The sequence below is a fragment of the Protopterus annectens genome, chromosome 11.part0, assembly GCF_019279795.1.
Source record: "Protopterus annectens isolate FY-2018-M chromosome 11.part0, PAN1.0, whole genome shotgun sequence".
Taxonomy (NCBI): domain Eukaryota; kingdom Metazoa; phylum Chordata; order Ceratodontiformes; family Protopteridae; genus Protopterus; species Protopterus annectens.
Genome location: NC_056745.1, coordinates 123,068,060 through 123,082,501, shown reverse-complemented (window position 1 = coordinate 123,082,501; position 14,442 = coordinate 123,068,060). Strand labels below are relative to the sequence as shown.

General features: G+C 42.6%; 1 protein-coding gene across 1 annotated transcript in view; it reads right to left on the bottom strand.

Annotated features, from left to right (window-relative positions):
* Positions 1-14,442, bottom strand: part of ERC1 (ELKS/RAB6-interacting/CAST family member 1) — a 3,640,161-nt gene that overhangs the window by 2,855,450 nt on the left and 770,269 nt on the right. The window contains exon 11 of the mRNA XM_044087500.1: positions 846-870. Coding sequence (XP_043943435.1) covers positions 846-870 — 25 coding nt within the window. The remainder of the gene's footprint in view (positions 1-845; positions 871-14,442) is intronic.

Genomic DNA, 14,442 nt, shown 5'->3' with positions numbered 1-14,442 from the left:
TTTCACCTCCTTTGTCTGCCGGTCTAATCTGTATAGATTTCGTGTCTCTCAGTTCAGTTAAGGCAATATGCTCTTTTTTAGTCAAGTTATGAAACCTGCTCTTATTCTTACATTCAAACTCATCCCTTAGCTGCTTTTCACGCAACTCAACAAACGTTTCTATTCTTGCATTAGGTGGTGGAATAAATGTACTAGGTTTCTTAAAACAGTCCAAATGGTTACTACTAGTATCTTTAAACATTGCTTTCAATGTCAAAGTTCTACCAAAGAGTCTTGATTCAGTTAAAACATCTGTTAAAGCGGCCTCTCTGGCTGGAATGAAAGAGAGGCCCTTATTCAAGAGAGTTAGCTGTGCTTCATTTAATTCCACTGAGGAGATATTAATAACCAAATTATTTACCTCCATTTGCGTGGCCCCATGAAGTTCCCATTCTCTGTAGTACTTGGTAAACGCTGCAGGTACCCCTTTCTCCCTCGGCTTCACAATCTTTTTCTGAAGGTAAAAGGGGTCTGCAGCTGAAAAGATGTCGAAGGTAGTGGTTTTAGCCCAATAATTGAAGAAACATGCTCAGAGGAGTTCCCATTGTCCCCAGAAGGAGACTTACTTTTCTTATGCGCTTGCTGCATTGGCGTTCCATCTCCATGCTGCTGTAACGGCTCAGATTCACTTCCGGTTGACAGTGCAGATTGTATTACAGGCATACCTATTGCCGTCTCCACTACTGGTAGTATGTCCGATGCCATGATGTCATTGGCTGAACCAAAACAGGGTTCTAGGGACTGCTGAAAGCCTTCCATATTCTTTGCCATAGTAGAATTACTCTTACTCCAAATGAAAACATTACCACTTAAAAAGTCCTTAATATCATGCTGCAGATTTTTAGTTTTAGTAAACTGCAGCCTCTTCTCGTATGACAGTATATTATCATGCGAAGTATCCATTTTGTGTCAAATAATTTCCGCTAAAAAGGTGTCAAATATTTAATTCTGTAGTCTGACAATTTGCTTCTGCAACTCTTTCTCTTCAGGAAGAAAGAATTCTATGAGCAACTGTAGATATCCTGAGCTAGCTTGCAAATTAAAAGACTGCCATTGTGAAAGTAGATCCAGATATAAATTGCCGTACGTCAGCATGTTAAGGATCCTGAGTCCTCTTGGAACAACTTTATGCTCAAGGGATGCCTCCAGATGGAAACGCTGCCACTGCAGCCTTTTATATTTAAACAGTTTATTTTCCAGCTCCTGGTATTTAGTAATAAAGCACAGACATTCTTCATCTATACCTATTTCTCCTATTTGTTGTAGAATTACATTGTTATTCAACAGCGGATTCACAGCCAGTTCCATAATATTAAGATGCTCAAAGGACATTTTATTAGCAGAGGGAGCTCTACTGACAGGATTATAGGCTACCTCAACCCAAAACCTTTGCTGTACATATACAGTACTGCTAAATGAATAATGGCAGAAGACATTTGCATTTACTGACTTCTTTATGATGAAATAGGTAAATGCAATGTTAAAGAACACTGCGTTCTTCATCCTCATCCAAAAACACTGACAATTTAAACACCAAAGCACAACCTCACAAAGCTCATAAAGGCAGCTTACTCTTCTGAAGAACTCCACAACAGTTCTGCACTAGATATGGATTCTGCATTCCTAAATGCATAAAGCAATCTATAAATGCTCAAATATTAGTTTTACATCCTTCTCCTAAGCCTGACAAAGTACATTTGTGAACACTTACCATAAATGTAGATTTTCGAGTGTATTCACTGTTGCAGTCATCACACTTGGGTTATCTGACTGCAGGTAGCACTCAGTCGGCCCGAATACCAGAGACTTAGTATTTCTGCGCCGGATCCTGTCGCTCCAATACTGACATCAGGTCGTCAGGGGTACAAAAACAGGCAGCCAATGCCATTACATCAGTTTTTCTTGCCCCAAATGTCAGGAGCCTCCCAAATAGGGAGCGAAGTTATGGTGGGGAAAACACCACCAGTAAAAAGTAAATACCAAGACCAATACTCCCTGAAAGGGGTGAGTAATAAGGAGAGAGAGAAAGAAAAAACAGGGGGCTGGAGTGAGGGAAACCAGGACTGCAACAGTGAACATCTACATTTATGGTAAATGTACACAACTGTACTATGTGCTTCGTGTTTCACTGTTGCAATCATCACACTTGGGTGGATTCCCAAAGATGAAGAAGGGTGGAGGCAGTCAAGAAAAGTTAGGGCTGGCTAGTATGCCTTGCAGGACTGCTGTTGCGAAACCTGCCCTGGATTTGGAAAAGATAGGCAGGTGGTAATGCTTGGTGAAGGTGTGTACTGAACTCCAGGTAGCAGCTTCCAGGATGTCCCCAGTAGGGACTCCCCTGAGAAATGCTGTAGAGGTAGACGTTGCCCTAGTGGAATGTGTTCTGACCTCCTGAGGGGTTGTTTTCCCATGGTGCTTGTAGCAAATATGGATGTAGTGTGCTATCCATTTGGAATTTTGTTTGTTTTGAAATGGCCTTGCCCTCTACCCCTGTTGCAAAGCTGACTAGTAACTGGTCAGATTTTCTGAAGGGCTTAGTCCTATCAAGGAAGAATCTGAGCGGTCTTTGCACGTCCAATGAGTGCAGGATCCTTTCCCCTTTATTCTCAGGATTAGGTAAGAAAGTTGGCAAATGGATGGATTGGTTGAGAGCCGCACTGGACACCACTTTAGGCATGAAGGAAGGGTTAGTCCTAAGGGAAACTCTGTCAGCATGGAAAATAATGAAGGGTTCCACAGCTATAAGTGCTTGTAGCTCAGACACTTTTCTAGCTGAAGTGATGGCCAGAAGCAAGGTTGTTTTCCAAGAGAGGAATTTTAAGTCTGCTGATGCAGCAGGTTCAAAGGGGGGAAGCGTGAGCTTTTCCAGTACAAAGTTAAGGTCCAAAGAAGGGGTGGGTGCTTTCCTTGGTGGCCTTACGTTGTTTACCCCTCTCAGGAACTGTTTGCTAAGAGGGTGCGATAACAGAGGTGGCTCAGTGTTGTAATGAGCCGAAAAGGCTGAGGTATGTATCTTCATGGTGGAGAAGGACAGGCCTTTGTGCTGTAGATCTGCTAAGTAATCCAGGATTAGAGGCAGGGAGGGCAGAGTTGTGTCCTCTCCTTTAGACAGAATCCAGGAGCAGAACCTTTTCCACTTATCAGCATAGGATTTTCTTGTACTGGGTCTTCTGGCTTCAAAAATGATGTCCAGCAGCTGCGTGCTTAGGGTTGCTGGGGGAGAATTCAAGGAATAAGCCAGGCTGCAAGATTTATTGTTTGCAGTTGTGGATGCAAAATCTGTACCTCCTGCTGAGAGAGCAGGGCTGGGTTCTGGTGTAGGTGTCATGGTGGCACCGGTGACAGGCTGCACAGGAGTAGGTACCAGTGCTGGCGTGGCCAGTCCGGGGCAATCAGAATTGTCCTTGGTCTGTCTCGTCTTATCTTGAGTAATAATACTCTTGAGAGAAGGGGCAGAGGGAGAAAGGCATATATTGAGAGATTTACCCACTGATAAGATAGGGCATCCACTTTTTAGGCCCTGCTGTGAGGATTCCTTGTGCAAAATTTGCTGAGCTGGTGGCTGTAGGGGGAGGCAAAGAGATCCACCTCTGGGGTCCCCATTTCTGAATCAAACGGTTAAAGGTGCTGAGCTCCAATTGCCACTCGTGTCATCTGCCAGTGAGTTATGTTTGCCTGGCAGGAACTGAGCTTGCAGATGGACTTGCATGTCCAAGGCCATATGCCACAGGGCCATGGCTAACCTGCAGAGTAGTCAGGAGGAGTTCTTCCCTGCTTGTTGACGTACCACATAACTGTGGTGTTGTCTGTTTTTATTAGCAGTTCTACTAGAAAGGGTAGGGATATGAAAGCTGTCAGGGTGTTCTGCACAGCTAGCATCTCTTTTTGGTTGATGTGCAGATGAATCTGACTTGGGCTCCAGTGGCCCTGAATGCATCTGCCATCCATGTGTGCTGCCCAGGCATAGTCTGAGGAGTCTGTGGTTAGGGTCTGGGCGGCTTGGGGTTGAGAAAAGGGCAGTACCTTGTTGTGGTAGCATGCTTCTGCCCACCAAAGGAACTCTGTCCTTAGACAGGGCATGATAGGAATGACTGCTTCCAGGTCCTGAGAATGTTGGCACCAATGACTTTTTAAGTACCACTGGAATTTCCTCATATGCAGTCTTGCATATGGAATTAGCAGTATACATGAGGCCATGACCCTATGGACTGCAGTACTTTTCTTGCGGATAGCTGGGTTCTGGTGGCCATTTATTTAAAGTAGGCTGTCAGACTTGTTTTTCTGAAGTGAGGAATGCCACCTGGGATGTTGTGTCCAAGCTTGCTCCCAGGAATACAATCTTTTTACTGGGTACCAGTTTTGATTTTTTTTCGTTGATGGTGTACCCCAATGAAGTGAGAAGGTGATTCACAAATGTCAGGTGCTGCAACAGCAATTCCTGACTGCCCATCTGCATCAGTCAGCCATCCAAGTACGAGAAAATTTGGATAGTTCTCTGCCTGCAGTATGCAATGGCTGGAGCCAGGCATTTTGTGAAAACTCTGGGAGCAGTAGATAAGCCAAAGGGAAGTGCAGAGAACTGATAATGCACAGATGCTGCCCTGAAATGTAAATACTTCCTGCATGACTCCCTTGTGGGGATGTTAAGTCTAGGGTGACTAACCAAGCATCCTTGGCTAGCATAGGAAGAAGCTGTTGCAGGCTAAGCATTTTGAATTTTGGTACCACCAGGAAGGTGTTGAGAATTGAAAGATCCAGGATTGGGCGCCAACAGCCCTCTTTCCTGGGTACCAGGAAGAGTCTGGAGTAGAATCCTTGACCCCTCTCTGTTCTACTGGAACCGGATGAATAGCTCTGATATTGAGCAGAGAAGCTACTTGGCTTTGAACCTTTGCCCACTGGTTTGGAGGAAGGTCTGGAAACCCGCTTGGGGTTGGCAGTGAATGGAAATTAAATTTGTACCCCTGGGATACAACATTGAGGACCCACCGGTCCTGTGTGATGGACATCCAATTTTTTGCATGAAGGGCAAGTTTTCCTATTAGGGGCACAAGCAATTGGGCAGGGCTGGTGAGTGGAGTAAATAAGTCACTAAGTTTTTTCTGTAAGGAGGTGGCTTACCACTCCCTGGTTTTGGGGTGGGGGCACTCCATTGCTTAGATCTCTGCATACCCTGAGACTGTAGTCTGAGTGGTCCGTTTCCCCTGGGTCTGGTTTGAGAAGGCTTGGAGGGGGCTGGAAGGGCAATACCTACTGAATCTAGGGGGTTGCACTTGTAAGAATTCTGTAACAGTCTGCATAGACTTGGCTTTTTCTTCCATCTTTTTAAGACCCTCTTCTGCTTTAGTGACAATCTGTACTTGTTCAAAGGAGCGTCTAGTAACTTTGATTTGACATGGTCAGGCAAGGTCTGCTCCTTGAGCCAAGCATGTCTTCTCGGTACAGATCCAGTGACTGCTGCCCGGCAAGATGCTTCTAGGGCATCAAAGCCACACTGCAAAGTATGCTTACTGACTTAGCTTGCGGAGTGCATAAGCTCCTGCAATTCTTTATTTTCTGCACAGTCTGTAAAGGTTGTTTAATAAGTTCCATAATATGCTGCTGGAACTTCAGCATGTGAAAATGACAATTAAATGCCCTAACACCAAGAGTTGCAGATGTATATACCTTCTTACCCCATCTGTCCAAAGTTCTGGAAGGGGTGGGATTCTTGGCTGCAGAAGCCTCGACACCTTTAAGCCCCTGGGAAATGATCTCTGGGTCAGCAGTAGGATTTTTGAAAAGAAATTTGTGAGTGTCAGGTACTCTGTAGTACCTGTCTGGTTTCCTACGGGCAGGAGGCAAAGTGTGAGGAGTAAGACTGGATTCCATAAAAACATCATCATCAACATCCAGGTCAGGGGGTATTTCTAAAGGCCTGTGCTGAGGCAACTCTAGGAATTCTCTGAGTCTGTTTTTTGGACTGAGGATAGTCTTGGCATTCCCAGTGGAAATGCTCTCTTAAGGTATGCAAGGTTTCAACAAAAGAAAAATCCTCTAGAGGGGAGGCAGAGGGAATGGATTCCTCTGCATCTGAATCATCATAAGCAGATAAGGACATGTCTTCATAATCAGAAATCTCAGAGTCATCGGACTCCTGGTCTGTAGAAGCTGCAGGGGGCTGGTCTCTTTCTCTTAACAGGGGAAGGCCGACTTCCCCTAATCAGCGTAATAAGATCTTCTGCCATTCTAAGCATTTGTTTTTGTGGCACGGGAGCAGGTGCATGCACTTTGGTCGTCGGTTTTCTAGGAGTAGTGCGTACTCTGGGCCTAAGAAATTCGGTAGTTTTGATTAAAAAAAGTTGTCTGAGCCGAACATCGGTTGAGTGAAGAACTGCCTCAGAAGCTGGTGCCTGCACAGCGGCTCCGGACCCATGCAAGGTAGAGACATCCGCAGATTCCGTAGTCGAAGAAGAGTCTCGCAGCATACCGGACTCCGAATGGGTCTTGGTAGAGGCCTGCGGATCCACTGAATCGAGCATCAGGGGCTGCGAAAGCACCTCACTGAGTACCAGCAGACTGGCAACTAGCTTAACGGAAGCATCAGCAGCAGCTTTGGACCTATGCAGTCTGTCTCTGTCTTTATCCTTACATTTTTTCAAAATATCGGTTGTCGGATGGCTTACCGAAGCCATTTCAGAATACATAGATGAAGAGCAAAAGAAAGTGACAAAGAGAGCCCGACGACTAATGGTTCGGGTGTTAAACAAGGCACAAAACTGACAGTGAGGTACTTTGTGGTCTGGGCCTAAACAAGTGATGCAGTAAGAATGAAAATCTCTGTGAGGTATTTGCTTTCCATAGGCAAGACAATTGTTAACTTTTTCCCACATCAGTTAGAGCAAGAAAAAAGGATCCCCAACAGGTTACTTAGCTTTAGAAGACTTTAAGATTATTCAATTTGTAAACCAAAATTCAGGTAGCGGCCAACAGGCACTTGCGAACTGCTTCTGCTTTGGGGTCCTCAGCAAGAAAGACTGATGTAATGGTGTAGGCTGCCTGTTTGTATATCCCTGATGACATAACGTCAGTACTGGAGCAACAGCATCCGACTCAGAAATACTAAGTCTCTGGTATTCGGGCCGACTGAGGGCTACCTGCAGGCAGATAACCCAAGTGTGATGACTGCAACAGTGAAACATGAAGAACATCCACTGTTCCCTTCCTCCTCAAGCACATTCATCCCCCAAGGCAACAGTACTTCTGATCACTCCTTTCTCCCTGTAAGACCTTTAAAGGGGGGGGGGGATCATCCAAGCAGTCATGGGAGAAGTATCTCATGTCCTATGCCTGCATCCCAACAAAGACCCAAAGGGGAACCCATAATACTGGCTTCAGTGTATGCTTTAAGGTGCATCCCTAATTTTATACAAATACTGCTGTTGATCTGTGCAGTAAACCATGCTCTCAGGACAGCAACAAGCCCAACTGTTTTCCTTCCCACTCCCCATCAAAGAGGATCCTAGCCACTTACCCCCAACCCTACTTGGCCAACTCCTCCCATGCCTGACTGGCTAATCAAACTCATGTCTTCTGGGTCATTAGACTCTGAACTTTATCACCCTACAATTCAGAGCTATCTGCTCAAATGTAGCATTTAAAACATTTTTTTCAGTAACTAAGTCTAGTCTATGCCTCCTATCAAATATTTTAAATAAGCTACCTGCTACATTATTCAAACTTGTATTACAAAAGTAGCTTCTTCCATTTATTAACATCAGGTTGTTCCTGCAAGTTCACTGACCCTTTCTGGTGACACTCTGCAGTCCACCAACCATGACTTATTCTGCAGCTAACATCAATCACAACTACCAGTTTTGTGGTCAGCTCATTTTGCTTTTAATATCCTAGACTGCCAGTTTCAATGGATACAGTTTAACCAACAATAACACAGTTGTATGCAGCAAGGAAAAGGAATATTTAACATACAGATGGTATACTTAGATAAGATGCATCTGTATGACCTTGTGACTCTAGTCCTTTGAGGCATTATTTTGCTGTTGGGAGTCATAACTATTTTCCCAGCCCATCTTGGCACTTTTATTCCCTTACTCTAGACTTTCGTTAGCCTGTCATGTTTTAAAGAAACACCATCAGTCCTTAATTTCCACTTGAACCTTCATCTGTTAAACATTAAACTTTCACACATGTACTGCTACACTTCTCTAGCTACCTTGTGGCACACCAATATATTTTGTGACTATCTGTAGGATAGTTCCTCCTCTCCAGGAAAGAACTTCTTGCAGGCTTCCAGTTTTGAAAGTTAAGGAAGATCATCATATGTCACAACAGCTGCTTTATACCTAGACTTCTCCAAGGATAAACATGTACTGATGTCACAAGCTACAAATCCTAACAAAGGTTCTTGGCAAGCACAAACAGACAGACATTGATGGCCATCTATGACATCTACCTTTTTTTATCCAGTAAAATAGATTTTTTTGTATCATTCCCGAGTTGACGATATTTTAGATGGTCAAGTGGGGATTTAGTTGTTCTCCAGATGACCCAGGCTCTGTTTCTAGTTTTGATTTTACTTCTATGAAATATTTTACAAATAAATACAGGGTCAAAGAGCTTATCTGATGGCCACATGTGCAGCACAATGAGGGAAGTTAATGGGCACATTATGCTTGATGAGAGATTAAGAGGATTCTCTGACAAACTTTAAACGAGCTGAGGTGTGTATTGTGGAAGTACAATAAACAGGAAACAGTACAGCTGAATCCTACTGCCTCCAGTGAAGCAGGGGACCTTTTAAGGTGAACACTAAGAAGGTGAACTTGAGAGGCAAAAGGACTAAGATGTTAATTAAAAATATACTGTGGATGGACTGAAAGTTGGTTGAGGACAAGCCACTGATGAACAAAAAACGAGTACAAATGTGCACACAAATTAGGCTTCCTGAATAAGAATCTGGGACAGATGGGCGATGCTGGAGCTATGATAATCCTAAGAACATGGTACTCAGTAGAAACAAATTTCTCAGTACACCAGCATGGAAGGCTGGAAGAACAGAAGCAGAGGGTAAATATGGAAAGAGATGACTCATCAAAAAATTAAAACCATAGCATGAAATAATATCTCTATAAATAATACTTCTATTGGTGCAGGTACAAAAAAATTGAAAAAGACCCTATTTCCAGGATAAGAAAACAGTCAATGAAATGACAGAAGGCATCCTTAGAGCAACAATAAAAGGAAAGATACTGCTGAAAAAGATGCCTTATTAGGAAAGATGTCAACAGTGAAGACACACTCAAAATTAGGCTGATTTTTACATGCTTGCTTACAAGGGTTAATCATCAAACAGCTGGTATTCTACTCAGGACAGCAATTTTAGACCAAATAGAAAAAGATGGTTTTAGTGAGTACACAGTACAGTTCACAATAATCATACTGGTCAAACTGAGCTGCAAGTTCAAAACTTTAGGAAGCTAGCTGTTTTTTTTTTTTTTTTTGTTTGTTTCTATTAACAACTGCTTTTACTTGGAGACTGCAATCAATCATGACTGAATTGTGTAAGATGTAGGGGAATTAACATTTAAAGATGCATTGACAAGCAGTTCAGTAAAAAAAAAAATAAATAAATGTAGGCTGAAATTGTGGTAAGTGAATAAGTTACACAAGTCAGTTCCACCCAGGCAGCCTTGGTACTTAAATGCATTTAATCAACAATGCACAATTTAGTACACTTGTTTAAAGATTTAAAGTAGCCAGTACATGCTTTCTTCAAAAAAATGTTATGTTTACTAAAAGCATGCAATCTGCTTTTCACATCTGGAAGGGGAAAGGGATTAGAAAAGGGCAGATAGTATACTGTACATGGGAACAAATATTCTAACGTGGTTTAGCATTGGTACCCTTCATTTTAGAATATGTAATGCCTGTGGGTGCAGCTGTCAATTTTGGGCAACTGCTCCTATTTAGAAGAGTTTACTTTTTTTTTTGAAAATGTGCATAGTTTTTTTTCTGTTTTTTTTTTAAAGTAAAAGGGGATGCGGTTCTGAAAATCTACTTAAAAATTAAGTATTTTCATGGAAACATATCACACAGGCTGAAATAGAGATGAGAAAAAGCAACTACACGAGATCAGACTGCCAAACTTTAGTGTGTGCATGTAAATGTAAAAGCTGAAAACATGCATGCCAAAGAACTGTCATGTATACTAGGTGGGAATAACTGCCTTCTATCATAATGGCTACTCTGTCCATATTACCATGGAATGTCAAAGGTCTTACAGATATACGCAAAGGTTCCCTATTATGCTGTCGCAGATGCAGGTTGTCGAATGTATCTTTGTCGAACAGTAAAGTGCGAAAAGGCAAAATAGCAAAGCGGCTTTTCAGCGAATTCTTTCCCTGGGAAAGAATTTGTTTAGCCGCTTTCGCTACTTTGCCTTTTAAGCACTGTAGTGCGATCTCGGAGTTGGTATATTTAAGTAGGGGGGGTGTGGGGGGCAAAGCCCCCCACATTAAGTAATGTTTTACTGTTTTTTTTTTCCGGAACAGCGATTGTTTTCTATTGGAAAATAATCACTGTTCTGAAGTTTAGACGTTGTAAGCTTTCACTTGCATGGGGTCGATTACCTGTCATTTGCTCTTCTGAGCGTGCGATATGATAATATAAACTCTACACAAAAAGAGAGTCGTGAATTATATTAAGAATTGTAGGAAGCAAATAACATTGTTGCAGGAGATAAATCACGATGGAAAATAGATTGTGAGTTTCACAAAGAAAGGATTTTTAGGTGGACATTAAGCAACATATCAGAGACAAAGTAAAGACTGTTAGAGGAATTCCAAAAATATCAATACTGATTGCTAGAAGATTCAAACAGTGTTAGAAGAAAAAAAGACAATGCTAGATTTCTGGTACCAAGGCATTACAGGAAGGGGAGGAACATTACCCTGCCATGTATTTACATTCCACTTTAAACTGCTATCATGGAACTTAAGAGAATTTTGGGAGTACATAACAAAGGAAGATATATTTCTGAAGACAATTTAGTGATGCTTGGTGAAAGACTATGTGAATTCAATAGACGGAAATTAAGGAGGAATTTCTGGACTAGACTGGACAAAAATATTTCACAGGAACATGTGCATCTAATTGAAAGCTTTGACGCATCAAATAATTCTGGATCACACACCAATAAAACTAAGACAAAGATGCAGGGTAATGAAGTAAAAATAAGACACTGGCACCCTCCTACTCATCTCTTTAAAAGAAGACAATTTAAAGTTACTTAAAGGGGTGACAATTCTTAATGTACTGCAGAGTAAGGGGATATCATAGAATATGATGAGGAACAACTGCAGAGTGCTAAAAATAAAATTAAGGGAATATTTCAATATGCATGAGTTTAGAAAGGTTGCTGTTGAAGCAATTATTTTTGATAACTCCAGAGCACAAAACTTTTCGCACAATGACTTAAGCAACAAAGTAGAAAGGTGATCATTAACCACAGGAAGTCTATTGAAAGAAAAACAATTAAAGATTCTAATGCATTACCAATACACTCAAACTAATGAAAATGAAAAAACAGCTGAAAAGTAAAACCACATTGAGCCAGAGGTGCAAACAGCATACAAATATTTAATGAAGGGCTTTTCATCCTACTCACTGGTAGGACTTCATATAAAAAGTACAGTTTTGTACCTACCATAAATGTAGATGTCCGAACTGGATAGCATCTGCAGTCATAACAAGTGGGTTGTCCTGTCGTCAGGCAGCCCTGCAGTCGGCCGGATTCCAAAGTCCGGGTCCGGCTTCGGCTGATGTCGCACTCCACCCGACGTCATCTCTGCTGGTCATCGGGTATAAAAGCATCAGCCGACGCCATTTTCCTCAGTGTTTCTTGCCCCAGATGCCAGTAGCCCTCTTGCAGGGTAAAATTTGGATAGATGCCAATGTTTCCAAATAGATAGAGGTAAACACAACAATAAGCATATATGTACATATATACAAACAAATACACCATAAAGACTCCCCAACAGCTAGCTATTAGGAGGGTAAACACCCTAGGAGTACCACAGAGGGGAAGGAGGGAGGGTAATCCTGACTGCAGATGCTATCCAGTTCGGACATCTACATTTATGGTAGGTACAAAACTGTACTATGTCCTTCATGGATGCATCTGCAGTCATAACAATGGGTAGAATACCATAGCCAACTAGGGAGGAGGATAAAGGTAGATTATGGTGTGTTTAAGATCCCTTGCAGTACAGCAGTGGCAAACCCTGCTCGGGATCTGGAATAAAGAGGCAAATTATAATGCTTGGCAAATGTATGCACGGAGGTCCAAGTAGCCGCCTCAATAATGTCTTTGGTTGCCACTCCTCGTAAGAAGGCTGTGGTAGTGGCTGTTGCCCTTGTAGAATGAGGTCTTATGTTCTGTGGAATTGGTTTTCCATGGAAGGAGTAACAGTATTGTATGCAATTTCCTATCCATTTGGAGATTGTCTGTTTGGAAATAGCTTTTCCTTCCTTCCAGTTGCATAGGCTACAAAAAGTTGGTCAGTCTTTCTGCTATTTTTGTTCTGTCCAAGTAGTAGCGTAGCTGTCTATGTACATCAAGGTATGCAGTATTCTTTCCCTCTGTTTTGTGGGTTGGGAAAGAAGGAAGGTAGGTGGATTGCCTGGTTTAAAGATACTCTGGATACCACCTTAGGCATAAATGTAGGATTAGTCCTCAAGGACACTCTATCTTGGTGGAAGATTAGGAAGGGTTGCACTGCCATTAAGGCCTGTAGTTCTGAAACCCTCCTTGCTGAAGTAATTGCCAGTAGGAAAGCAGTTTTCCATGACAGGTGTTGTAGGTCTGCTGTTGCTGCTGGTTCAAAGGGTGCTAGTGTCAACTTTTCTAGCACAAAGTTTAAGTCCCAAGCTGGTAATGGTGGTTTCCTGGGAGGTTTTACATTCTTGATTCCTCTGAGGAACTGCCTGAGCAAAGGGTGTGAAAAACAGGAGGATCAAAGCTGTATTCTGCTGAAATAGCTGATGCATGTATCTTGATGGAGGAGTAGGACAGGCCTGAATGAAGAAGTTCGCCAGATACTCCAGAATGTTAGGCATATCTATGTTTGACACATCTTTTCCTCTTCGGTACTCCAAATGACAAACCTTTTCCATTTTCCAGCATAGTTCTTTCTTGTTGAAGGTCTGCGTGCTTCAAGAATAATGTCTTTAACTCTTTGGGAAAGTTCTGGATTAGCTGCTGCTATGTGATGTTCCATGCAGTCAGTTGCAGCGTTTTTAGGTTTGGATGTATGATGCTGTAGTTGTTCTGAGTTAACATCAAAGGCATCAGGGGTATTGGCCACATGTTGTTCGAGACATGCTCTTCAGTAGTGGATACCAGTGTTGTCTTGGCCAGTTTGGGGCTATCAGGATTATCCTTGGGCGTTCTTCCTTGATCTTTAGTAGTACCTTGTGTATCAGAGGAAGAGGAGGAAATGCATATGCTGTTAGGCCTTTCCAGTTGAAGGAGAGTGAGTCCACTTTCCATGCTAGTGGGTGGAATGTCCTCGTGCAGAATTTTTCGAGCTGGTGATTGAGAGGTGATGCGAATAGGTCTATCTGTGGCATTCCCCATTTCTTTGAGATGGTCTTGAAGATGTCCGGGTGCAGCTTCCATTCGTGGGCATCGAAGTGGTTCTGCTTAGTATGTCTGCTAGAGTATTGTCTTTCCCGGTACAAATATTGCCTGTAACTGAATGTTGTAGCTGAGTGCCAGGGTCCACAGCTCCAAGGTCATTCTGCATAGGGGTATGAATGAGTGCCTCCCTGTTTGTTGATGTACCACATGACTGTGGTGTTGTCTGTCCTTATCATCAACTGGCCCTCTTTGAGGAAAGGTTTGAACTTTTGGATTGCCAGTTTTACTGCCAGCATTTCTTTTAGATTGATGTGCAGGTGAATTTGATCCTGTGTCCACAATCCTTGCACGCATTTGTCCAGCATGTGGGCCGGCCATCCTAGATCTGAAGCGTCTGTTGTGATGGTCTGGCTTGGTTGACATCTGCGGAAGGGCAGGCCTGGGTTTGACTGGCATGCCTGAGCCCACCATAGGAACTCCTGTTTTAAGCATGGAATTAGTGGGATTTCTGTTTCTAGACTGTGTCTGTGTTGGGACCATAAATTCTTTAGGTACCACTGTAGTTTCCTCATATGTAGTCTGGCAAATGGGACCAAGATTATGCATGATGCCATGAAGCCCAAGGCCTGTAGAAATTTTCTTGCTGTTAACTTGTTCAGTTTTGTTAGTGCCAAGAAGTAAAGAGGAAGTTCTTTTGTTTTTCTGTAGTCAGGAATGCCATTTGTTGTACTGTGTCCAATTCAGCCCAAGAATGTCCTTGTTTG